The following is a 26,516-nucleotide window of genomic DNA, read 5'->3' as shown; positions in this document are numbered from 1 at the left end:
TTGCTATTTTCTTATAAAAAATCATCACTTTGAACTGATAGTGCCAATACATTCAAACAGTTGATCGTTGATTGAACATTATAACTAGTCTTTTTGTGTTTTTCGATCATTTCTTTTTTAATCTATTTTTAGTTCTGACCTGAGTGTGATGAATATGAAAAGAAGTATTATTAAAACCATTAGAGTTATATAGTATGTTAAAATGAAATATAAAAGAAACAAAAAGGGAAGTAAAATCTTATCATAATAGCCCTCTTAAAATTGTATAAATCTGATAAAATTCAGTATCCTTCATTAATGTTTAAAATAGATTTGCTAGCTTACATATTTCATATAGTCTTTATTAGTTCATATTAGCAACAAAAGAAATTAAAACATGGTTTGATAATGAAGTTAAAAACAATACAGTTAAATCTACTTATATCCCAACATGATAGGACCTGCACATAGTGACATTGCCTGATATAGGGAATTAAGGTGAGACATCATTTCTTTAAAAAAATCATATGTAGTCTCGGATTAATCTTTAAAGGTACAGCTTTTGTAAAGTAAAGACAAAGTGTCCTATAATCCCCAAATTGGCAACACTTTTTAATTTTCTATTAATTTTCATACTTTAAAATAAACTCAAATTTAATTTAATGAGTCAAACTTCAAAATGGACGTTAATAGCAAGTTTTAATGAAAAGTTGCCACTTTACATGCTTATTTTTAAACAGTGACTTTGTTGTTTCATCACATTGCCAATTTGGAGTTTCTAATGATTGAATTAACTTTTATTCAGGGTAAGAAATATGTGCAAAATATGATCATAGATTCCTCAATTTTAGCGTAGTTTTCAACTTAAATTATATTTTTTTCAACTAACACCGCAGGAAAGTACCTATTCCCGATGTATACAAATTACATCCTTACTACATACTTCTAATATTATAAGGTATCCATACCTTTGGCTATGGCAACACATATTGCATACCTGAGAAAACATTAGCAAAAGGTTACCCAAAACTTATTTCAATTTTCACTTTTAACATAATTTTAATCAGACTTCACTGATAAACTCCGCTCTCAAAGCTCGATGGATTGAATATTACTGTTTTTCATCAAGAGTTGTAGCACCAATTTTGTGGATTGGTGAATTGGAGCCTAGTGTATTGATTGTGTGGCATGGTATCGTTTCTTTTTTTTTCAGAGTGACTCTTGTCTCCTTTTAAAAGGATTTTCTGGAAAAGCTAGATTGCTCACCACTTCTGTGTAAAATATGCTTATATTACATAGGTAATGTAGATTCGAATCAATGATAGGTCAATATGCCATCACGTGACCGTAGCTGCGAGGATCGCATTTGTTATATTCTAGGTTTTGACGTCACCTCAGTGAACATAACTGCATTGTATTGTCAATTGCGGTGTTATATTCACTAAGGTGACTCACTGCTTACAAGTTGTGTAATGATGTACGCGCTAGTGTAAACGCGTCGATTGCATGAAGAACGCGCTTGATGTATTTTCAAAGAAAATTCTATCATGACATAGATGGATCAGAGCTTTAGCAAGAATTTCTGGTTGGAGCCAGATGATGAATGCAATCTCTGATGGCGAATCCACATGTACATGTATAGACTATATAATATAACAGATATTGCCTGGTCTGTCGTTTTAATAAACAACATTTCACTTCCCCTCCGAAGTTATATTTTCCCCCCGGGGGAATATTTTCCCTGAGCATTGCGCGCTTCGGGCAAAATATAATCCCTTGGGAAAAATATAACTCCGTCGGGGAGAGGAAATAGTATGCAGCGCTTAGAAACATTAGTATTAAGCGCTATATAAATGTTGCATATTATTACTATTATTATTATTAAATGTTATATTCAAACTCTAGGTAGGCAATATCTGTATAATATTGGTCTACAAGATGGTCTAGTTTTCAGACAGTCTTATGCCACATGGACTAAACCTATTGGCCCTTATTCTCGAAAGAGGTTTCAATCATACCATGGTACATAACCATGGATCATGCAGAATAGTGTATATAAATTACATTTATTTCATCATGTACACTATGAAATGTCCAATTATGAATTGCAAAGGGCGCCCCTACTTGAAGCATGATCATACCAGAAACCAGCACAGTCCAAGGTTTTGTTACCACGGTACATTTGAAACCTCTTTTGAGACCACATGCAATCAGGTCTACAATCAATGTTATTTCACCAACATTCAGTCTACATTAAACTTGGTAAAATACAGATGGTCTAATTGTCATTTAGTCTATTAAATATCCAGTTGGTCTAATTTTCTTACGTTGTAAAATGAAGTTAGTCACCTAATCATATAGACCAATTGATGTTAGACCAAGTGGCTATTAGACCAAATGGGTATAGCCTAACAAAAAAATTAAACAACATGATTGATGTGCTCAATGGCAACAAGACAAAATGGTTGGTAGGACTGGTAGTAGATGAAACAGAATGACCATGTGGGATGAGGCCTTAACAGAAAGAAGACGAAGCGGATGTAGACCAAGTGGCACTTTACCATAGTTGACACTGTTGTGACTATTCTTGTGGGCGTTGTTCTTGTGAGAGTTGAAGCATTAATTCTCCTTCTTCTCCACTTTACTGCTGGTGTCCACCGAGCCGTTCTTAACCCCTTGACTCCCGCTGGCCTTGGTGCTACCGTAAGCAGAGCCTTTGGATGCTACCGTGACGTTGATGATAGACTTGGTGTAGGTAAACACTGCAGGATATAAATCAAGAATAGAGAAACAATGAGATAGAGAAGGATAAAAATTCCCATAACTGGAAACACTTACAATTGCCACCCCAAGGCCTATCATTGTTTCAAAATTCTCTTTACTGCCCAAACAAATTATCAAGTCAAAATCAAGGAGGGTTATTTTATCAAATTATACACCAACAGGTGTATAATTACCAAATAATGTTTTCTATTTAATCAACCCAACCCCTACTGACCTATCCCCAACATAGTTCAAGTTTCATCCTTCTTTAGAATTAAATTCCAGACTTACCAACCTCTGGGAATGAAAAATTGTATTCTGTGATAAAAAAGTGCATTTTTCCCTTAAAAAAGTGTATTTCATAATAAAATGCATGGCGCACTTGTTCATTGCGGCGCTAAAGGTGCATGCAAGCTAAAATGCACACTGCTTTTGCAGATGAAAAAAAATTTAAACATGACGCATTGGTCGATCATGCCAAGAGGACGCGCACTTCTGCGTATTGATCAATAAGACTGCGCGCTGCATATCATGTAGGCATTGGCATTTAACTGCGACTCTAAGTCATCCTTAAATCTTTGGGAGACACCCCTCCATCACTAAAGCCTCACCTCCATAGACGGCACCAGCCACAAGAAGGATTAGGAGAGTTGAGCCGGAGAGAAGCGTGACAAAGGCGTAGTAAATAAGAGGAATTCCTAACACCGTGAACCAAAATATCATCACGTACTTAGGAGTGGGGGAAGGGGGTAAAAACTTGTGCCCCCTCTCGGGATCGTACCCTTCAAACGTGTTGTGGTCCAAGAAGTACTGGAATGTCTCGTCCTGTGGAGATCAAAGTGAAGTTTGAGGTTAAAAGCCTGTCTTTGGCTATGGTATATCCCCTAAATGCATCTCTGATTATTCTAACTCATTTTTTTCACTAGATATGCATGAAAATGAAATGAAAGCGTGTTTTACAAGATAAATTTTGCTAATTTACATCAATATAATATTTTATCGAGTGACTGATCAAAATAAAATATACACATGATTTTCTGTTTGTTTTTATAAAATTCCCATTTCAAAGTGCTAGATATCTGAGATTTTATAATTCGAAATCCCAGAGAGTCAGCAGTAACATGGAGCGTTGTGGCCCAGTGGTTTAGTCTCCAGACTTTGAAACAGAGGCCCGGGTTGTGGGTTCGAATCCCAGCTAGGGTTTACATTAGTTTTCTTCAGCAAGAAATTCATCCACATTGTGCCTCACTCGACCCAGGTGAGAATGGGTACCCAGTGGGAAGAAATTCCTTGAATGCTTGAGCAACCGAACAAGGTAGCCATGCCAAAGCATAATAATAGCAGGATCCGCTGGGAGAACAATTTTCGGAACTGAAGTGGCTACCGTGGGTAAATATGCCACAAGTATTATTATTAGTTAAGAAAACAGATTCAAGACTACTACACATATATAAGTTTGGATGATAGTAGATGATAATTGATTATAATTCCCAACACTGACCCTCTATCAAAGCTTTAGCTGGGCTTCAATATGAAATGAGAAGTATTCCTAATGGATACTGTTTGATGAATCATCACTCGAGGTGCTACGTACCGGTATACAGTAAACAAAGGTAAAGGTACGAATCATGGTCAAAAGCATAATATTGAGGATAAAATAAGATGATTTCTAATATCCTGTGAGAGAAAATAATGATTATCTCTTACATGGAAGGTGTTTTGACTGTTTGTATTTCTAATACCAGGGGCCTGTTTTATAAAGAGTTACAATAGCTGTAACTTCGCAATAATGGCAACCACCATCGTAACATGGTTTACAAGCCAATAATTTAGATTTCCATAGCAGCTACAATGATATAAGTTACAGTAGATGCAATTCCTTATGAAAACAGCCCCTGCACTGTTTTACATCCACATACAGTGACACCGCATTTGCTCTTGCGACATTTGCTCATGACTTAATACCTCAGGGGGCATGGAGTTAAGATTGTAATTTAATAGAGCTGTAACTTCGCAATAATGGCAACCACCATCGTAACATGGCTTACATATGTACAAGCCAATAATAATTTAGGTTTCCATAGAAGCTACAATGATATAAGTTACAGTAGATGCAATTCCTTATGAAATCAGCCCCTGCACTCTTTTACATCCACACACGGTGACACCACATTTGCTCTTGCGACATTTGCTCATGACTTAATATCTCAGCGGGCATGGAGTTAGGATTGTAATTTAATAGAGCTGTAACTTCGCAATGATGGCAACCACCATCGTCGTAACATGGTTTACAAGCCAATAATAATTTAGGTTTCCATAGAAGCTACAATGATATAAGTTACAGTAGATGCAATTCCTTATGAAATCAGCCCTTCACTCTTTTACATCCACATACAGTGACACTGCATTTGCTCTTGCGACATTTGCTCATGACTTAATATCTCAGGGGGCATGGAGTTAGGATTGTAATGTAATAGAGCATTTGTTTAAGAATAATGCAAAGATAAGGATTAGGGTTTATTTTAATAGTTCTGGGGATTAGGTGGTATGTTTGGCTTAACATGTAGATCAGGGATTCTCAAATGGTGACGCACCGAGCCTTGCAGAGTGGTGCATGGGAGCCAGCATAGAAAAAAAAACATGAGAAAATAACTGTTTGATCTACTACTAATCTGGAATCGAGGTTTGATCATTATTTTTTTTATTACAAAGGGAAAATAAGAATTCAGCTCTATTTGAAATTAAAATGCTTATTGATTTCCTCTGATTATGTGTAATCTAGCATTCAATAACCCCATTTATGGAGGTTTGATGGTGTTCTTCTTCTTATTTATTCTATTCTTGATGTATTTATTTACGACTGGTACAAAGACTACGTACATGTGTGAACACAGATTTGTAAATAGTGCTTTTAATGATGATAATAATCATAATTACGTTTTTATTCAATCAGGGTAGCCATTTCGGTTAGGGAACTGCAGCGGGCCCTGCACTTCATGTATGTTATTATTACCCTTCTCCAATCTAAATGCTGAGCGCCAAGCAGAATGTAGAAGGTTCCATTCCTATATTATATTTGTATGACCCTGTTGGGGATCGAAACCATGCTTCAGGTAGTCCTGCACCCCCCCCCCCCCTCCACATCCACCACACTACTTTGCATGTTAGATAGTGGAGCAGATTCTCAACAAGAAATTTGGAGCTTCAACAAAAGTAATAATGATTAATAATAATAAATAAAATAATGAAAATGGCTGATGTAGATTTTCCATCGGAGCCCATGTCATGCAACCCCACATACATGTACATGGATTATTTCTTAAATTTTGGGGCGAATCGCCATCTGCCCCTGCGTAACTTGTTGGCTGCCCCCCCTCCCCCCCCCCCCCCCGATTCTTAAAATATTTTATTACCTTTTTCCTATATAATTCATGGCAATATTCAGCAGTTGCTTCTTCTGAATCGGTAGGTACCTCGTCAAGAGGTAAAACCCTGTGAAAACAAAAGAATAGAGAGTCAAAAGGGGCCTAAAATTTCGATCCTAGCAGAATCTTCTTCGGAGGCAAAATGACAAACAAATAATGTGGAACAACCATAATACAGACCACAGACATTCAACAGCAACACTAGAAACAAGGAAACAAAAGGGGCATTAGAGAGAAGAGATGACCAATCATGTTAATGAAGGGGATGAAAGAAAAGGAGTATGCAGACACAAAGGGAAGTTAGTGTAAGGCCAAAGAAAGACCTCAAGACGAGAGGGATTAAGATACGAGGCAGGCAACATCAAACAGGATCTGGAACAAAACAGTGATAGAGGGTGTGAGGAAGAGATGAATAACAAGAGAATTAGTGAGAGGTGGGTCAAACAGGTAACAAAGAAAGGCATAAAAAAAAAGAATGACAAATATTTGATGATCAAGACTTGCAAGACATGGCCCTGGGAGGCAGGGTTGAAGCACCCTTGAAGCCCCCCCCCCCACCCCAAGATTTGCCTTAGAGGTGCTGCATGTGTTATTCATCATAGGCAGCACCCCCTGGAAATCAGGTAGGTGGTATGCTTGGAGTAGAAATTTAATCAATAACATGCCCATTTTGAAGTGAAAACCAAAAATATCTGGGAGATGTTTCATAAAGCTGTTTGAAGGTAATCTACAACCATTTCTTGGGGTTGAGCAGATTCTCAATAATGTATAGTAGACTGAAATCTGATCTCTGTGGAAAAAAATTCTTGTTATTTAAACCAAAAATTGTTCACATTTCTAACAAACACATACTATTTACAAGTATTTGTCAAGCTTTGAGGAAAACTATACAGAATGTTCACTCCCATCATGTTAAAACAAGAAACTATTGGGTAGATCTCATTTAGCATAAAAAAAGATCACTAATATATGTGTAAAGTTGTCACAACATTTTTAGTCGTGCATAGCTTTGTATGAAATGTCTGCCCTGAAACAAGGTCTTATGATTTTTTGAATATTTTCCTGATTGTTCCGGTGTAAATATGATTTATTGGATCCAGACTTTAATATCATTTATCAATGATATTAAACGTTAGAAGTCAGCCAGATGGCTCTTTTTCAGCGAGGCCACAATTACACATGTATTGTTTTACCAATTTATTCATTATAATTTTTTGCAAGGTGGCTTAATCAGTCGATAAATGCAATTTCAGTGGAAGTCAATATCATCAAATACATTATTTTTTAATACCGAAGAGAGCAATACATATTGCAACAGCATATATTTGGTTGAAAACAGAATAGTATTGAAAGAACATCCAAAAAGTGAACAAAATATATAAAAGAAGGATAGCAAACAACTGGTATAGAGAGTAAAATTTTAGAAAATAAGAAAAAAATAATCATCATCATCATCATGTTATCTTTACCATCATCATCATCACCATCATCGTCGTCGACATCATCATCATCATCTTCACGTGATCATTATCACCGCTATCATCATCATTAGGGCCATTCTTGATTACATTTGAGACTGAAATTACGACAAATCTTTACTTTATTTATAAATCTATTTTTTTGGAGATTTAGTAGTAAAAAAGTTATAAAACATTAACATGTTCAGTCAGCTATCACTTGGAAATATTTTTTTCTGTCTCCAATATATAGGTTCAATGTCAGAGGTCAACAGAAGAGGGTCACATGTGTGACTTCACACAGAACCATGATTTTGAAAGTTTAATTTCATTTTTAAAATTCCTGTGCATTTCAAAATGAAATTCAGACTTTCAATACATCATAATTAGTCATAAATCTCTCTAAAAAACATAGATTTATTATAACTAGATGGAATTAAAGTCATGATTTGTCATAATTTCTGTCACTCATGTGACCAAAAATGGCCCATCGCTGTCAGGGTCAACATCACAAGACATACACCCTCCAACCGTCCAATAGGCCTATAAACAAAGTTTTGACAGTTTTGGCTTTCCATAATTCTTGACTACAGAATACAGGCCATCAGGTTTCAACAGCTCATGATAAGTAAACAGGACATACTGACCTGCCGTATACATGGTATTCAAATTTCTTTCCACAAAGAAGATCATACAGCGAGGATTTAGCACCATCTTTATAAGCTATCGTTGCGTCAACAATATGTGAAACTGAAAGGCGAACAGAAAAAAATGTAATAAGAAACTTTTTTAAGCATATTCAATATCAAATCAATAACGGGAGACCTCCTTCTTTCCTGGTGTTGTACGCCATTGGAACCAGCTCCCTGCCAGTGTAACATCTGCTTTTTCTCTAGAACAGTTTAAGAGGCAGCTGGACGGGATAACGCTGCGCCAGGCTTAGATGGAAAGGGAGTTAGTTTTTACTTGCACAAGGAGCACTTTTACCTAATATGTACGTACACCTTTAACCTCTTAAGCATATTACTGAGGTTTGGCAATGCAGCATGGCACACTAGTTTTTCAGCACTGCACAAAGTACGAAAATACTCTACCCAGAGGTCTGTACTACACCCGGAAGAAAAAGAAGAAAAATAATTTTTGTTTCATGCTGATATCAACAAAATGATTTCAGCATTCAAAATTTCCTTATTTATACAAACTAACTCACAACAAAAAATAAACTGAATTTTGCCTACTCAAGCACAGTGCAATAGTTAAGTGTTCCTCCCGTTATACCAAAACTTGTGGTGAGCACTCATTTGTACATGCTTCCACCATTTCATGGAATGCCCTTCCTACCCATATGCAAAATATACATGATTTTTTTATTTTGATAAAAATTTTTATAAAAACATTTTAGATAAGTTCTAGACTTCTCCAAACAAGGTGTCTATTTAACATGCAATGAGCTCAGTGCCCAACTTTCTTCAACTTCTCGGTAACATCATTTCTTAGTTTATACTAGTTTCAATCATTTCATATAAAGTGCATAGGGACATGCTTTTTTTAGCTATGTGGTATGCACTGTGATAAACTGGTTATCATTATTATTACTATTATCATTATTATAAGTAGCAGTAGTAGTAGTAGTAGTAGTAGTAGTAGTAGTAGTAGTAGTAGTAGTAGTAGTAGTAGTAGTAGTAGTAGTAGTAGTAGTAGTAGCAGTAGTAGTAGAAGTAGTAGTAGTAGTAGTAGTAGTAGTAGTAGTAGTAGTAGTAGTAGTAGTAGTAGTAGTAGTAGTAGAAGTAGTAGAAGTAGTAGTAGTAATAGCAGCAGCAGCAGCAGCAGTAGTAGTAGTAGTAGTAGTAGTAGTAGTAGTAGCAGTAGTAGTAGTAGTAGTAGTAGTAGTAGTAGTAGTAGTAGTAGTAGTAGTAGCAGCAGCAGCAGTTGCAGTAGTAGTAGTAGTAGTAGTAGTAGTAGTAGTAGTAGTAGTAGTAGTAGTAGTAGTAGTAGTAGTAGTAGTAGTAGTAGTAGCAGTTGCAGTAGTAGTAGTAGTAGTAGTAGTAGTAGTAGTAGTAGTAGTAGTAGTAGTAGTAGTAGTAGTAGTAGTAGTAGTAGTAGCAGTAGCAGTAGCAGCAGTAGTAGTAGTAGTAGTAGTAGTAGTAGTAGTAGTAGTAGTAGCAGTAGCAGTAGTAGAAGTAGCAGTAGTAGTAGAAGTAGTAGTAGTAGTAGTAGTAGTAGTAGTAGTAGTAGTAGTAGTAGTAGTAGTAGTAGAAGTAGTAGTAGTAGTAGTAGTAGTAGTAGTAGAAGTAGTAGTAGTAGTAGTAGTAGTAGTAGTAGTAGTAGTAGTAGTAGTAGTAGTAGTAGTAGTAGTAGTAGTAGTATAGTAGTAGTAGTAGTAGTAGAAGTAGTAGTAGTAGTAGTAGTAGTAGTAGTAGTAGTAGTAGTAGTAGTAGTAGTAGTAGTAGTAGTAGCAGTAGCAGCAGTAGCAGTAGTAGTAGTAGTAGTAGTAGTAGTAGTAGTAGTAGTAGTAGTAGTAGTAGTAGTAGTAGTAGTAGTAGTAGTAGTAGTAGTAGCAGTAGCAGCAGTAGCAGCAGTAGTAGCAGTAGTAGTAGTAGTAGTAGTAGTAGTAGCAGTAGTAGCAGTAGTAGTAGTAGTAGTAGTAGTAGTAGTAGTAGTAGTAGTAGTAGTAGTAGTAGTAGTAGTAGTAGTAGTAGTAGTAGTAGTAGTAGTAGTAGAAGTAGCAGTAGTAATAGAAGTAGTAGTAGTAGTAGTAGTAGTAGTAGTAGTAGTAGTAGTAGTAGTAGTAGTAGTAGTAGAAGTAGTAGTAGTAGTAGTAGTAGTAGTAGTAGTAGTAGAAGTAGTAGTAGTAGTAGTAGTAGTAGTAGTAGTAGTAGTAGTAGTAGTAGTAGTAGTAGTAGTAGTAGTAGTAGTAGTATAGTAGTAGTAGTAGTAGTAGTAGTAGTAGAAGTAGTAGTAGTAGTAGTAGTAGTAGTAGTAGTAGTAGTAGTAGTAGTAGCAGTAGCAGCAGTAGCAGTAGCAGTAGTAGTAGTAGTAGTAGTAGTAGTAGTAGTAGTAGTAGTAGTAGTAGTAGTAGTAGTAGTAGTAGTAGTAGTAGTAGTAGTAGTAGTAGTAGTAGTAGTAGTAGTAGTAGTAGTAGTAGTAGTAGTAGTAGTAGTAGTAGTAGTAGTAGTAGTAGTAGTAGTAGTAGTAGTAGTAGTAGTAGTAGTAGTAGTAGTAGTAGTAGTAGTAGTAGTAGTAGTATTTAATGGAATTGAATAGAATTGGAGTCCAACTTCCTTCTTCACCTCACCTTTTCCTTTATAAGTCTGCATGCATAGATTGAAGCCCTTTGTTCTTGGCATGAGATGGTGTTTAAGGCCTGGGAGTCCCTTTTCTTTGGCAAACGCCTGGCTTTTCTTGTACTTCTCCTCTGTGAAACGGGTTCCCTCACAGAAGATCAATGTCTACATGGAAGGGGGGAAAACAGATGCGTATTCAAGTTGGAGTTGCATGGGGACTAAAAAATATAAGGCACGTTTCCTTTGTTTGAAGAGTAATATCATATTATGAAATAAGTAACTTTAGCTGCAAAATAACTGGCTGTTTTGCATGCTATTCTGAATCCAAAACCTCAGAGAGAGCAACATGTGCTAGAGTGCCCCCTTAAAAGGCTCCTCTGTAGATATTGCACTTTTGCAGAGGGCAATAGTCTCACATTCTACAATTTCTTGCAATTTGTAAAAAAAAAAGAGGATAAGTATTGATTTTTTTTTTTTGTGGGGGGGGGTGTTCACACTTACAAGTCTTTTCTGCCTTATTTCACATGTACATGTACCTTTTTATGTCCCCAGCCCCCATGATTGTGGCACCCCAGTGCATATACATGTACCCCTTGCCCACATTTGCATAGAAAAATAGAAACACAATTATGTAATCAAGAAATCAGAAATATTGCCCACGCTACTCGGACAATGTGATCTTAGTTTACTATTTATCTCAAAACTCCCAACCCATTTAACTGGAAATTGGTTATGATTTTGCTACAAAAACAAAAACAGGGGGAAAAAAGGAAAACTACAAAAGTACAGTACTAGTATATTGAAATATTAAGAGATCAGGGCCCCGTCTTACAAATAGTTGCGATTGATCCGATCGATCGCAACTATGGACGGCCAGCAATGTCAACATCTGTTATGCATGTTTGTTCAAAATATTTTCTAGCTATGATGTGTATTCATGCATCCATCGTTGTCTTGAAAATTCACTGTGCTTCTCTTTGTTTACAAAAGACATTGTGCACATTTCCTGTAGAAAAAATTATGACACTGATGGATTTCCATAGAGTTGCAATTGATTGGATCAATCGTAACTCTTTGTAAGATAGGGCCCAGTATGGAAGAAACAGCACATTCATTCCTCGAAATTCAAAATGGTTGGGAAATCTAGTGTATCCCCACACCAGCTATTAAAGTCAATAATGTACACGTAATATAATTACCCCCGCCCCCCCCCTCCCCTCCCTCAATATGCATGTAGGTCAGATCGTAGGAGATTAACATTTCATGACGTGAAAACTTGAGGAGCATTGCCAGATTTCAAACCATGAAATTGACCTTTAATATTCAAGAAAAAATAGGTTATATCAATACACGTTAGCTGTACTTGTAAATCCACAGTGGAAGATACAACAATTCCAATCAAATTTGTGAGAATAAAAATCTTTATCTGAAGTGCAATAGGAAAATAAATTTAGATAATAATAATGAAGTGCAATAGGAAGATAAATTTAGAGAATAATATTCAAGAAAAAAAAATAGGTCAAATCAATACAAGTTAGCTCTACATGTATATCCACAGTGCAAGATACAGGAATTCCAATCAAATTTGTGAGGATAAGAATCTTTATCTGAAGTGCAATAGGAAGATAAATTCAGATAATAGGAGACCAAAGTACGATTGCATCATTTCTTAGCCTACTACACTGAAAACACAATGCACATAATGTACTGTACTGTAGCCACAGGCACTCAGGATATACTGGCCTGAACTCTACATCCAGTTCAACTTTATAGGCCAAGGTCATAAGTCTGAGCTAGAATTATGGGAAGCTGAAATAAATATCACAATTTTGCGTACAGTATTTTTAATATGTTAAAGGTCAAGTCCACCTCAGAAAAATGTTGATTTGAATCAATAGAGAAAAATCATACAAGCACAATGCTGAAAATTTCATCAAAATCGGATGTAAAATAAGAAAGATATGACATTTCAAAGTTTCGCTTATTTTCAACAAAATAGTTATATGAACGAGCCAGTTCCATCCAAATGAGAGAGTCGATGATGTCACTATTTTTTTTTTTATTGTTTGAATTATACAATATTTCAATTTTTACGAATTTGACGATTAGGACCTCCTTGCCTGAAGCACAAAATGTTAAAATAATGGAATTCCACGTGTTCAGGGAGGAATGAAACTTCATTTCACATGAGACGAGAAAATAACAATATTTCATATTTCATGCATAATAAAATACAAAAGAAATAGTGAGTGAGTGATGTCATCAATTCTCTCATTTGGATGTAACTGGCTAGTTCATATAACTATTTTCTTGAAAATAAGCGAAACTTTAAAATGCCATAACTTTCTTATTTTACATCCGATTTTGATGAAATTTTCAGTGTTATGCTTGTTGAATTTTTCACTTTTTATTTAAATCAAGTTTTTGTTTGGGTGGACTTGTCCTTTAATGTGCTCATCACAATAATGGTTTGGAAAAACTATTCCAGACAGCTGTGAATGATTTGAACATCATTTCAAATGAGTTCATAAAATGAAATAAAATTGTTCTAAATAAGAGAGATTTGAGTCTAATTCAGTTTCCATAGCCAAGCCAGAACTTTAGACTAATTAAACTAGAGTTTTAGGATTCAGGCCATTGTGTTCAAAAGTTCCATTCATCCTTGTATTGATTTAAAAGCATCCTGAATTTGTGCTACACTCTTGGTAAAATAAATTGTGGCAAAGAACAATCTCTAGACACAATAATAATAATGACAATAATAATATATCTTGAGTATGAGGAAGCGCGATAGCTCAGTCAGCAGAGCAGGGGATTTGTATTCCGGTGACCCGGGTTCGATTCCCACTTGGTGCGCTAGTGCCCTTTGGTAAGGCATTAATTCTCAGTACCAGGTCCTTCAGAGAGGACCTTAAGCCGTCGGTCCTCTGGTTGCTTGCTTACAAGCATTCATGCTTTCTTAGCAATCAGGTAAAAAAAAAATCACCACCAAATAATAATGATAATAATAATAATAAAGCTCTTTTACAGTGTATCACATTATGACATGTGCTTCCAAATGATTTGAATATTATTACTCCAGGTTTTGGCGGCTGTAATTACATGTACATGTATTTACAGCACACACACACTTCAAGGAATTCATCCCTTCAAGGAATACAATTCCCACCGGCCGTAATTATTTACAGCTCACGTGCACTTCAAGGAATTAATTTCTGCCAGGTAACCATTTACCTCAACAGGGTTGACACTCCTGAACATGCCATAAAACGTACAATTTCTTCTCGGATCAGCCGAGAACTTCACAGACCATGTAATACTTTGTTGACTCCATTGACACAACATACCTCATGACATCAACCTGACCCCTTTTAAAGATAGCCTCTTTAAACTGATACTCTATGAAAATGATTTTCACCATTCAGCATTGATCATCAAGTACAAGTACCTGGGTAACTGGCAAGCATATCAGGTTGGGTCTATTTTTGTGACATAAATATACCGGAACTAAAAAACTATGAAAAAAAATGTATAAAAAACTTTTTTAGGAGCGTGGTAGGAGCCCCGGCACAATCGCGCTCCTCAAAAATGAAGGTCTGGGCTGTACAGCCCCCCCCCCAAAAAAAGGAATGTTACCAAATCGACCACTAATAATATTCCAACCCTGGATTATTTTCTGATACACTGCTACTGATATACATCGTTGTGCCAGCTATCAGGGTTTCTTTTTGCATTGGATATAAAAAAAAGTATACAATTTTGATACTAGTATTGCTTTTCACCATACGTACACACAAATAAGAAAACATTAAAATGTGGCATTCTGAAATACTTACAACACATGGATAGTGGAATGTTGTGATGTTCTTAAAATGGTTCACCAGGGATGTTTTATCTTTAGCGTAATCTCTGTTGACGAACAGCTGCTCAGTGAGGTAGAAAGACCAACCAAAGAAAGGCACATACTTCAGCTCATTCTTCATCAGACTCTTTGCCCCCTAAAAAAGAGAGAGAGAAAATAGTTTTTATAATAATATTCAACATTTATATAGCACTTAATACAATGTTTCTAAGCGCAGCATATTATTACCCCAGGTTTAATAGCGCATTTACTCTGATCAGACACTCAAGCATTCAAGGAATTTCTTCCATGTACTGGGTTCCCATTTACTACACCTGGGTGGAGAGTGGCACATGAATAGAAACGCCTTGCCAGAGGATGCGAGTGCCGCAGAAGGATGTGAACCTGGGACCTTGTTTTTAGAGAAGTTGTGGCTCAGTGGATAATTCTCAGAACTTCTAAGCACAAGGTCCAGGATTCAAAGCATTTGCGTCCCTTGGCAAGGTGTGTATCTACATTTGCCACCCTCTACCCAGGAGTAATACCTGATATGAAAAAATTCTTGAATGTTAGAGCATCTGATCAGGGGGGTGGTGTAAAAGCCAAGGCAATAGTATGTCTACAGCCATTTATAGAATATCATATCAATTGTATTTGAGATAAGAAATCAAAGGGACTTCACACCGGGATATTACAAAAAAACATTCATATGGCAAGCCATTTTATAATGTCAACCGATTTCTTAATATACACAAAAATTGCATTAATCCATGGCAATTCTTGACCAAGAAATAGATAATAAAAAAACCCAGCTTGCCAAAGGTATGCCTGCATTCGCTGAAAGTAGAACATTCTAGTATGACTGGAGATTATCTAATGAGGATTAAAGTTTATACAAGGAAATTCCTTGTGGATTAGGTGAACAATACAGCAACAGCCGTAACAGAAATGTATCACAACCTTTGCAAAGTGTAACTTTCACTGAAAAAAAGAAGGAAATGAGACTAAATGAATGTGTTTCTTTTTAATTCAAGTATCTATTTCCTTGAAGAATAATGAAATGAAAGATTTATAGCAAGTTGAAATGATTTCTGAATCTAGAATCACATATGAATTACAAATTAAATTATTAACACAAATCGTTATTACTACGACAATATCAATGCTCACTCTCCTTTATACACCAAAACAGGTCACTGCCAAAGTAATGCAAAGTTTAACACAGGAAATAAAAGCCAACCTGGTGTATGCAATAAGGCAATGTAAATCTGAACCAACAGCGGAGCAATTCAATTGTGTCATAATGACTGAGATCTCTGTTGTGTTCAGACTATTTTCAGCAACCTTGGTTCTGCAGAATTGCATTTCAAAACCTACCTTTTCAGTATTTCTTGTTTGTGATTATAAAAGCATTTACAATAATACATGTACTTTGGATATCTGTGAAAAATTACCTCAATGGAACTGCAATTTTACCCATGGACCACAAATCGGTAATTCCCATAGACTTTGCCAACATTTTTGTAAAGTCACAATTCTTAGGAGAAAAGGGTTAAAGCCCCTTTCACAATTGGTGGTGCAACTGCTTACAACGGTTGCAATTCTGTATATTGTGACCAAATGATCAGAAACGATCGCACAAGCAATTGTGAAAGCCCCTTTACACACAATGTGAACACAAGGAATAAGAACTCTCTAAGCACGTAATAACTCTATAAAGCTGCATGCATACATGTATGCCAGGTAACAAGCCAGTCTACTTTGAAAATCACAACTCTAGGGTGAGAATGATTGCTTGAAGTTTAAACACAATATTAAACAAGCTCTAGAGTAGAACATTTACCATTGCAGTCACAATACAACATTCACTACCATTTGAACTGTGGGGTCATCTCAGGAACAGTTCTGTGATTTGTTAAAGGACAAGTCCACCCCAACAAAAACTTGATTTGAATAAAAAGAGAAAAATTCAACAAGCATAACACTGAAAATTTCATCGAAATCGGATGTAAAATAAGAAAGTTATGACATTCTAAAGTTTTGCTTCATTTAAAAACAACAGTTATATGCACATCTCGGTCGGTATGCAAATGAGGGAACTGATGACATCACTCGATCACTATTTCTTTTTGTATTTCATTATATGAAATATTTTTATTTTCTCTTCATTGTCATGTGAAATGAAGTTTCATTCCTCCCTGAACACGTTCAATTCTATTATTTTAACATTTTGTGCTTCAGGCAAGGAGGTCCTAATCATCAAATTCGTAAAAATTGAAATATTTCATAATTCAAACAATAAAAAACAAAAGAAATAGTGAGTGAGTGACATCATCGACTCTCTCATTTTGATGTAACTGGCTCGTTCATATAACTATTTTGTTAAAAATAAGCGAAACTTTGAAATGTCATAACTTTCTTATTTTACATCCAACTTTGATGATATTTTCAGCATTGTGCTCGTCTGATTTTTTCTCTATTGATTCAAATCAACATTTTTCTGAGGTGAACTTGACCTTTAAACCAAAGGAATAAGAACTCACCCTAAGTACATTACACCTTTCTGCTATTTGCCAGGTGACGAGCCAGTCCACGTCTTGTCTGTGATTCAAGATCAGGACTACGTGCTCCTTTCCTATCAGGTCCAGTTCCTCATCTTTGATGTAGAGATGGACCTCTGATCCAGACCAGTAGTCAATCAGCCACAACGGCTCTAATAAAAGACACAATACAGAAATTACATTCCTGAGCACTCTAACGGCCACTGCACACGTTATGACTGATCCACGATCCGAATTTGGAACCAATCGCACGTATATGTCACTTTCTAAAAATATGAATGAAAAATCTCTTTTAATTTGAGTTTCAATTTAACTGTAAGAATACTGATATAACAATTTTGGATGACTGCAAAACTTTATTTGGAGAAGGTCAAATTACAAGGTAATTTCAAATCGTAGCTAATCGTACAATTGCAATGACGTCATTACGATTTGATATTTAATTTGCTTTTATTCTAAGCATGATAGCATAGTCATAGATTTGAACATAGGTATTCTTAGGTTGATTTACATGTAGAACATTACACAGTACGATATTCCATGTCTCAATATTAGCATCAGTTCTACTGTGTTCTATTGCAAAATCGGGTCACAGACCAGTCGTAAGGTGAGCGGTGGCCTTAACACATAGGTTTGCAATCAGCTGCAACCAGGTCTCTTGCAACACACTATATGATCGCTTCTCCACGATCTGAAGATCGAAGACATCATGGTCGAGTGGTTCTGACTTATGTGTTAATACAATCAGAGAGTCATGGGTTTAACTCTTCATGCGTTCACCTGTAAACCCCCTGTGTGTTGCATTATTTCAGCGTGATCCCCTCTACGCAGTATAATACACTCTGTTATTCAGAGTGCAGTAACTTTTTATCTGATCATTTTGAAAGAAAATGTTGTGTAGCAAACTTGTAGAGTGTTTCCTGGGCTTTCTTATCGTATATAAATTTATTGGATAAATTATGGAAAAATGTATAGTAATTTACATTTTCTAAATGCTTTCTCCTAATACTTCCAACAAAATTTGTGCCATGAGTCACAGACTCCTAACAATAAACCTGGCCATGGTATCGTTTGTGAGAAGGGTTTTTATTGATTTTCTCCCCTCCTTTTTCAATGAACTTCCTGGCTGTAATCCGTCGAACGCTAAACTAATGTCACACGCGCCATTGGTCGATCGCTACACATGTACGGTATACACAAACGCCAGGCTATACATTGTAGCTAGTCACGCTCCGGGGCATGCAATTGTTCCAAAAACAAAGGGACAGGGGACGTCTATGGGAAATGTGTGGTTGTGCAAAAATGCGAACGAAACACGCCTACGGATGTGCAATACTACGAACGTAACATATGAAGAGTTAAAGTCCAGCCATGGCATGATTTCCTTCAGCAAGAAATTTACCATTGTGCTGTACTCGACCCAGGTGAGACAAATGGGTACCAAGAATGGATAAATCCTTGAATACATAGCACTTGAACCGGCAGCTCCAGGGTAAAAATAATGGTGCACCTAAGAATAGATTATTTCTATAGCAAAATATAAATTCATATTACAATCCGACCTCTCTTATCCTGACACATTTTTTTAGCACCGATCCAGATAAGGGATTTATCCGGATCTGGGAGAACCAATATTATATACACGCAGCTGCCTCCCCAACGACAGTAGCTACACATAATCTTTTGTAGTGGGCCTGCAGACAGTATTCAATGCAGTGTCAATGCAGATTATATGCAATATTTTTACGGAAATGAAACTGATTGATGGCCCAAACTTTTGGATAATTTACCTGCTATAAAAATAACTGAGGTATACATCAAGCATACATGTACCTCGAAAGAAAGAGAATGACTTGATGAAACTAAGTTTTACAATTGGATCATCCCGGTGGGTATCATAGCTTCGCAATGTCAGCCATTATTATACTGACTGTAGGCTCAAACATGATAGTTTGGTGCTGTTCGTATTGAGGCCTACAATGTAGCACTAGCTAGCGAGACATGTGTTGTTTTTTCCCACAGGAAATAAAAAAGAGAACGTGATGAAATGTTTGCGCTGCACCCTGATTTACTAGAAAATTATCCTGTCTAAGTTCTTTCAGTGATTTGGGTGAGATAATTTCATGAAAAATGTGGTTGTAGGTAGACTATTTTGAAAAATATATGTAATCAAAGTGAGTTTGAGTAGTCCTTGAGTTTCCAACATACTAGATTGAATTGGAAAAAAAAATCTTGGCTAGTGTGTGTCCAGATAAAAGAGAGATCCGGATAAGAGGAGGCCGGATAAGAGAGGTCGGACTGAATTACAATGGTTCTTGTATTCTCATCTACGTTTTTATTGTGTGACATAAATGTTCATGTACATGTATTGCTGTAATTATTATTCTTGGGGCAAGTATACTTCAATTTTCCACTTAAAGTGACCTTTCAGAAAGGCTTTCTGTTTGAGAATGTATCAATCAAAGACAAATTCTTCATTGAAGTTCCTTACCATGCCACATCAAAGCGATAATGAGGCCATTGGCTTCCCTGTATAACCTCTTGCTGATCGGCCATAAAACCAGGGTGAAGCATTGGCACGTCGTGACAATGAGGGCACTTATCACAAAGAGGCAGAAGAACCAGATGTGGACCAGGCCAGAACTCTTGATGGAAGATACTAGGCCCATTCTTGAAGGTACAGGTGGCAGAGGAAAGCACTATGAGAAGTGAAGGAAAAAATTAGCCTTGGTCAATCATTGGAATTATAAATTATGAAATAAGACAAAGTATGTTTGCTCAGTCTATTGACTACTGAAAGCCCTTTGCTGTTGCTGTCAGTGCCACCATGACACAGCATGGCTGTGATCCCTTATTGTATTACTTTAATAGAGGAAGGTAAAATGTTTTCCCTTGATCCTGTTATAGCCTACTTGTGGTCAGACTTTGCCTTACAATGCAGATCTGCAGGGCACAAACATTTAGTTGCACGTTTTAATGAATTTTGATCGCTCGCATCATTCAAGGCCCTATACACCGAAAAGAAACTTTGAATGATGTCCAGTCCAAAACCAAAACAATCAAGAGCTGTTCTCAACAAGCAACATGCCCAATACCTAATGCAGCTAAAATTCAGATTGATTAATTAGATAGTGGAAACAAATCTATGCAAAAATTGATATAAATTTAGGGGGAGGTTTCCTACTGCAACAGCTACCAACAATTATCATCGACAAAATACTCTACTTGCCAATGGCAATGCTTGTCTTGTAATTTTCAATTCCAGAATCCTTTAGTAGAGGCACTGGTCAGAAAATTGTGATCATCCCAGTTTACAGGGACTGTCTAAATTTTCATAGATTTCTCCACATAAGAAATCTAGGAAAGTTCATTCACCTGTCAAGTGCCGACATCAATCAAGTGCGCTAGTCAATGTAAACATATCAGGTTTCATAAGAAGATTGTTGAAAGATGAGAAGTCGTGAAAAACAGACAGAAAACTGAATCTGTTTTAGCACTCTCATTCCTCGTAACTGCTGTCTATGTCCCGCAGGGATAAGTGAAAAAAATTCTCAATAAACAAGAACAATATCAATTTATTGAGATATGATTTGTCTTGGTTTATGAGGATATATATATCCTGGTTTTCTGGGACCATCCCAATTTTGGGACCAGCGCCTCTACTGACTTAAGTCTAATACCCCTTTCATACTGGCTTCTCCCCTTTTTCCCCGGCGATTTTCGCTGGCGAACTTCTCCTGCACACATTCCTCACTTCCCTGGCAAAGAGAAAAATGTGACCTTTTGCACTAACATCTCTTCCCCGGCAAAAGTCAACGTCCGTTTTGTTCAGGCGAAAGCAGGCTATTTTTTTTTTTCCGACATCGCAATATAGCAACGTTACTCGTTAGCCCAAGCCAAGCTGAACATGCTTGCACGTAAATACAACGAACTTAAAGAAAATTGTAAACTCTCTTCTTATCGATTACAAAAGGTGTCAAAAAGGTTAAAAATACAACATATTTTGGAAAGATTTTAAGTAGGCCCGGTTTGAAAGTCCATTTTTGATGCACGTGTACACGGCGTGTTTTTCGGTCGTGTACACGTGTACACGTTGTAAACACTGAGTGAGAGTTACAGTATGTTTTCAGTGTTTCCTACATGTATTGTAGACTAAGTCACGGTTTTAAAGCTTACCTGAGAAGTTAGAAGTATCAATCCACAAAAATTGGTGCAATTAAAAAGTTTATTAAGTTTAGCAGCGCATTAAATTAATAAAGAATGCAAAAGTAAATCAGTGCAGGGCCCTAGTTAGCGCCGACGTTCGTTGGATGCGCATTTTGCATACTGTACCGTACATGCATGCACAGATCGCTGCAGAATCAAGTGTAACTGAAGTTATCGATTGATTTTCATTATTTTATTGCCAATTTGAGGAGCGTGTGTTTGTAGGCTTGTAGCATATGTTTATGAGCGTATAACACGTAACTGGAGCAATGATCGCTGTCGCAATTGGTGATTCTCAAATTGGCTCTAAAAGTGATTGAAGAACGCTTTCGAGAGTCTCGTTACGTGTTATACGCTCATACACATGTGCTACAAGCCTACAAACACACGCTCCTCAAATTGGCAATAAAATAATGAAAATCAATCGATAACTTCAGTCACACTCAATTCTGCAGCAATCTGTGCATGTATGTACGGTACAGTATGCGAATTGCGCATCCAACGAACGTCGGCGCTAACTAGGGCCCTGCACTGACCGGAGCATACCCATTTCGTGTGGTACAAAAACTTGAGTCTCCAGAATAAATGTGGATTAAATCGGCGATTTTGGAAGTAAACTCACTCTAGGTTAATTTAAATATATTGACATATTAGTGATTAAAACATGTGCAGTGTCTTTGAACTAAGAATTAATGTGAGGCTGTGAGTTTGTTCACTGACTTTGCAGTCCCACGCAAGCTTTATGCAGATGTTACCGTGTACACGGTGATGGAATTTAGTACACGTGCACTGACTTGACCGTGCGTGTACTACAGCGTTCTCGCCAGTGTATAATACGCATGGTGCAAACACCATGCGTGCGGAAATGGAGACCAAGTGGAACCATGCGTAAAATTTCAGCGACATGCGTGGAAAAATTAAATGGAAATATTCATTAAAAAAAAATACACTCCCTGAACTCATCTTAGTGATATCAACTTAATTTATCGGGTTGCGCCGAAGTCCCACCAACTTAAGACCACTTACAGGCCTCCTACGCCACGGCTAGGAAAGTGGCAAGGCGCCCAGCTAGCTCGCGGCTGCTCGCTACGGTTCTCCTCCCGACTCCCTGGTCCTTTCATTCTCTCCCAGTCATCCATGACCCAACTCACTGCAGACATAAAAACCACACACACAAATTCTCTCCCCATCATCACAAGATCAACTCACTGCAAACATTATACACACACAGGACACAACGCAAGCACATGTTTGACCGTGGTTTGACCCTGGCAATTGTTTCTTCGAAGTGATTGTTTATAATTTTTAGTGCTGTGATGATAGAGTGATTTCCGTGCTTGACTGATATCTGATTTGATTTAATCCTAGTTTGATTAGGGCCGTCTGCACCATCCCGAGTTTTCAAATTAGCGCGCTATTTCTGATCCGGCAAATTATCCCGATCTGAAAAATCTCGAGATTGTTTGTAATGCAGACGCAATTATCGCGCTAGTTCGTAGGATTAATCTCGAGATTGCAATCCCAAGTCAACTCGGGTTTACTTGCAAAATAGCGCGCTATTTACGAATTATCGCGCTAATTCGTAGGTGCAGACGCACTCGGGTTTGGACTCGGGTTAATTTATTCATGACCTTCAGTCCATAATGCAATTCGCGTTCCATTTCCGCCTTGGTAAAAACATAAACAGCGATTATACCGAACGCATGCGAAAGTCAACTTTATCATAGCGTTCATCAATTCCCCAATCAGCAACGATGGTGTCAAGCCCCCCGTGAATGGATTTTGGGAGAGACCAGACCGATGGGGGAGGCGCTCATTATCGACGATGGTCATAGTCAATAACAATACTGACAGCATTGTCGTCTTATTCCTTCGCAAAATGTGAGCAAATAGCATTTCTTTCCTCCCCTCTCTCTCTCTCCCCCTCTGTCGTTGCCTCGGAGTCCGCCATCATATTAAACGAAGAATACTTCACTCGCTTATAATTATAGCGCGGCTTAGCTGAAAGGATTGTTGCATAACAACGGTCGAATTCGGCGAAAGAGTACATGTACTTGATTGCATATCGCGGGAAGTTATTCAAAAGCGCGGGCCGTTGAAACTCCAAGATTGAAAGTGCGCATGCTCGGAATATCGGGCTTGTTGCCTCGCTCGAGGAAGAATCGCTCTTCGTGCGATGGTGGAGACGGGGTTTCTTGAATCTCGAGATTAATCGCGAAGAGGGCTGATCGGGCTAAAATCTCGAGATTGAGCAAACTCGGGATGGTGCAGCACCGCCTAATGTGTGGTACTTGGTTTACTTGAGGTCTGTATGTTTACTGTTTAGTATTTTTAGCCCATTATTTGTCAAGAAAGATCTGCATTCGTGTCCAAATACAATGTAAAAAGATAAAGTTTTTGTAGAACTTTCGTACAATTCTGAGAAAAGTAATTTTATCATACAATATACCTGCAAATGTGAAGTTGAAATTATTTAAATGATGCATTTAAAAAAAAGACTATCCATCATGAATGCCGTCCAAAGCCTCTCTTTGCAATTAAATTTACCCTGACCTAATTTCTCAACACAGGCCATGTAGCAGCCAAACCCAACACAGAATGAAAAGGGCGGCAATCTTGTAACCCCCCCCCACCGCAAGAATATCAGATTTCCAAACATGTGCTTCTCAAGATTGTGCAATACTAGCGGAGACAAAGAAAGTTATGTAAACAACTCGCGGAGGGTTGGGACTAGTCTTTGTTTTCAGTCACTTAAGAAAATGGCAAACTGGATAAAGGTGAAATACATCATTTAAAAAATGATTGTTTGGAATGAAAAGACTAAGATTAAAGGAAATATGACTGAAAAATATCCATAGTTCAATCGCTAATTTCATTACTGACAGAACAATAATATGTGTTTTATTAACTTTGATTTAATCCAAGTTTGAATGTGTGGTACTTAGTTTACTTGAGGTCTGTATGTACTGTTTAGTATTTTTAGCCCATTATTTGTCAAGAAAGATCTGCATTCGTGTCCAAATACAATGTAAAAAGATAAAGTTTTTGTAGAACTTTCGTACAATTCTGAGAAAAGTAATTTTATCATACAATATACCTGCAAATGTGAAGTTGAAATTATTTAAATGATGCATTAAAAAAAAGACTATCCATCATGAATGCCGTCCAAAGCCTCTCTTTGCAATTAAATTTACCCTGACCTAATTTCTCAACACAGGCCATGTAGCAGCCAAACCCAACACAGAATGAAAAGGGCGACAATCTTGTAACCCCCCCCTCCGCAAGAATATCAGATTTCCAAACATGTGCTTCTCAAGATTGTGCAATACTAGCGGAGACAAAGAAAGTTATGTAAACAACTCGCGGAGGGTTGGGACTAGTCTTTGTTTTCAGTCACTTAAGAAAATGGCAAACTGGATAAAGGTGAAATACATCATTTAAAAAATGATTGTTTGGAATGAAAAGACTAAGATTAAAGGAAATATGACTGAAAAATATCCATAGTTCAATCGCTAATTTCATTACTGACAGAACAATAATATGTGTTTTATTAACTTCTGGTCAATATTCCAATATGACAAGACTCCCATTTAAGACTAGCGAGCAAATGATGGTGGGGGGGGGGTTCTGGAATGAAAACCCCCCAAAAAAACTTCTCACACAAGTCACACACAAATCCCTATGTACTTTGATGATACAATCACAAGTGTTGCTTAACGCAACGCATGTGCTCTGTACTGGCTTTGCACAGTCACAGAAATACACACAACACACACGATGCATCACGGCATACACTGCAGGCTCCAAGCAGAGAAAGTTTGTCCTCTGCTCGAAGTAAATCATTCTGTCAGCTCCAAATTCCATGTTTTTTCTATCTCAGTGCTTGGATTCGGCGCTGGCTCCCAAGCCTACTGAACGGCAAGTATCTGTGCATTTATGTGCATTTGTGTGGGCTTAAAAATACGCCACAATGGGGCTTCCTTAGCGTCTCTATTTGATGAAAAGGCCGTCGCTTCCGCGCTCCGCGCACCCACCCCCCAGGAGTGGCAGCACAAGTCCCCGACATGCGTGATTTTTTTTCTGGCGAGAACGCTGCGTGTACACGTGTACCCGAAACGGGCCTAATTATAAGCAAAACAAAACAAAACGCAGAGTATTTTCAATATTTTCAGTGCATTTGAGCATGTAAAAGATGCTTAAAAATACATTTAAACAAAGTATAATTTTGATTGATCAGCAATCCGCTTTATCATCGTGCAGAATCTTGGTTCATCTTCACGGCATTTCAGGCCTCAGGGATATGAAATTTATATCTGACATCATTGAAAGTGGAGAAGTTCACTGGCGAGTTTTCATATTGGCCTTTTCACCGCGAACTTTTCCTGTGTATCTTTCATACTGGACACTTTCCCCATCCCCTGGCCTTGGCTTTGCCAGCGAACTTTGTTCAAGTTCAACAAACGGGGTCCCCAGGGCCAGGCCCAGGGAAAATCGCAGTATTACTTTTGACTCGACTCTAGCTAAAACTAAAAGCTAAATCAAGTCTCAGATAATTTTAACAGACAAAAATATCAATCATTCATAAGATTCATAAAAACATCAACATGAATTTGTGAAGTGCATAGAAATTAAAGCAGCGCAGCATCAGTTATGATGTAGCACTAGCACTAGTAGCAGAATTAAGCAGCGCAGCTTCTCGCACAACTCGACACCGCACTACAACTGGTGCACCACGCCAGAGTTGGCCGCCTGGATTTATGCGAATCCCGCAGGTAAGAGATTCAAACAGCAACGGAATTTCCCATTCTCTCAGATATCAAAAGGATGATTTTATTAATTGAGCAGTTAACAATAGCTTGTATGCTTCCTAACTGAGTAATTCAAATCTAAAATCACAATTAGAAATACTATAAAAATTTAAAATTAGATTTTTAGTGTATTCACCTGGCACTATCGGACTCGTGAAACTACGGCACTGCTGCCAACGTGATGTGAAGAAC

General features: G+C 37.3%; 1 protein-coding gene across 1 annotated transcript; it reads right to left on the bottom strand.

The window, feature by feature from the left end:
• Window positions 1-2,566: 2,566 nt before the first annotated feature.
• On the bottom strand, window positions 2,567-26,516 carry LOC121414502 (1-acyl-sn-glycerol-3-phosphate acyltransferase gamma-like). The gene is made up of 9 exons (XM_041607703.1): window positions 26,461-26,516; window positions 19,802-20,009; window positions 17,293-17,462; window positions 14,745-14,906; window positions 10,920-11,073; window positions 8,272-8,374; window positions 6,156-6,234; window positions 3,354-3,567; window positions 2,567-2,741 (listed from the first exon to the last, which is right to left on the bottom strand). Exons 2-9 carry the CDS (start codon window positions 19,977-19,979, stop codon window positions 2,599-2,601), a joined length of 1,203 nt encoding a protein of 400 aa, XP_041463637.1. The 5' UTR covers window positions 19,980-20,009; window positions 26,461-26,516; the 3' UTR covers window positions 2,567-2,598.

This window comes from Lytechinus variegatus, chromosome 4 (genome assembly GCF_018143015.1).
Source record: "Lytechinus variegatus isolate NC3 chromosome 4, Lvar_3.0, whole genome shotgun sequence".
Classification (NCBI taxonomy): domain Eukaryota; kingdom Metazoa; phylum Echinodermata; class Echinoidea; order Temnopleuroida; family Toxopneustidae; genus Lytechinus; species Lytechinus variegatus.
The sequence above is the reverse complement of the archived record's forward strand: the minus strand, read 5'-3'. Positions and strand labels throughout refer to the sequence as shown.

Excerpts from the sequence above, each read along its gene's own strand:
- LOC121414502 (XM_041607703.1), bottom strand. The coding sequence starts at position 19,979 with ATGGGCCTAGTATCTTCCATCAAGAGTTCTGGCCTGGTCCACATCTGG. Across the intron at positions 11,074-14,744 it reads CATTCCACTATCCATGTGTT|ACATTGATCTTCTGTGAGGG; the intron begins GTAAGTATTTCA and ends CCTTCCATGTAG. Across the intron at positions 2,742-3,353 it reads GGCTGGTGCCGTCTATGGAG|TGTTTACCTACACCAAGTCT; the intron begins GTGAGGCTTTAG and ends TATATCCTGCAG.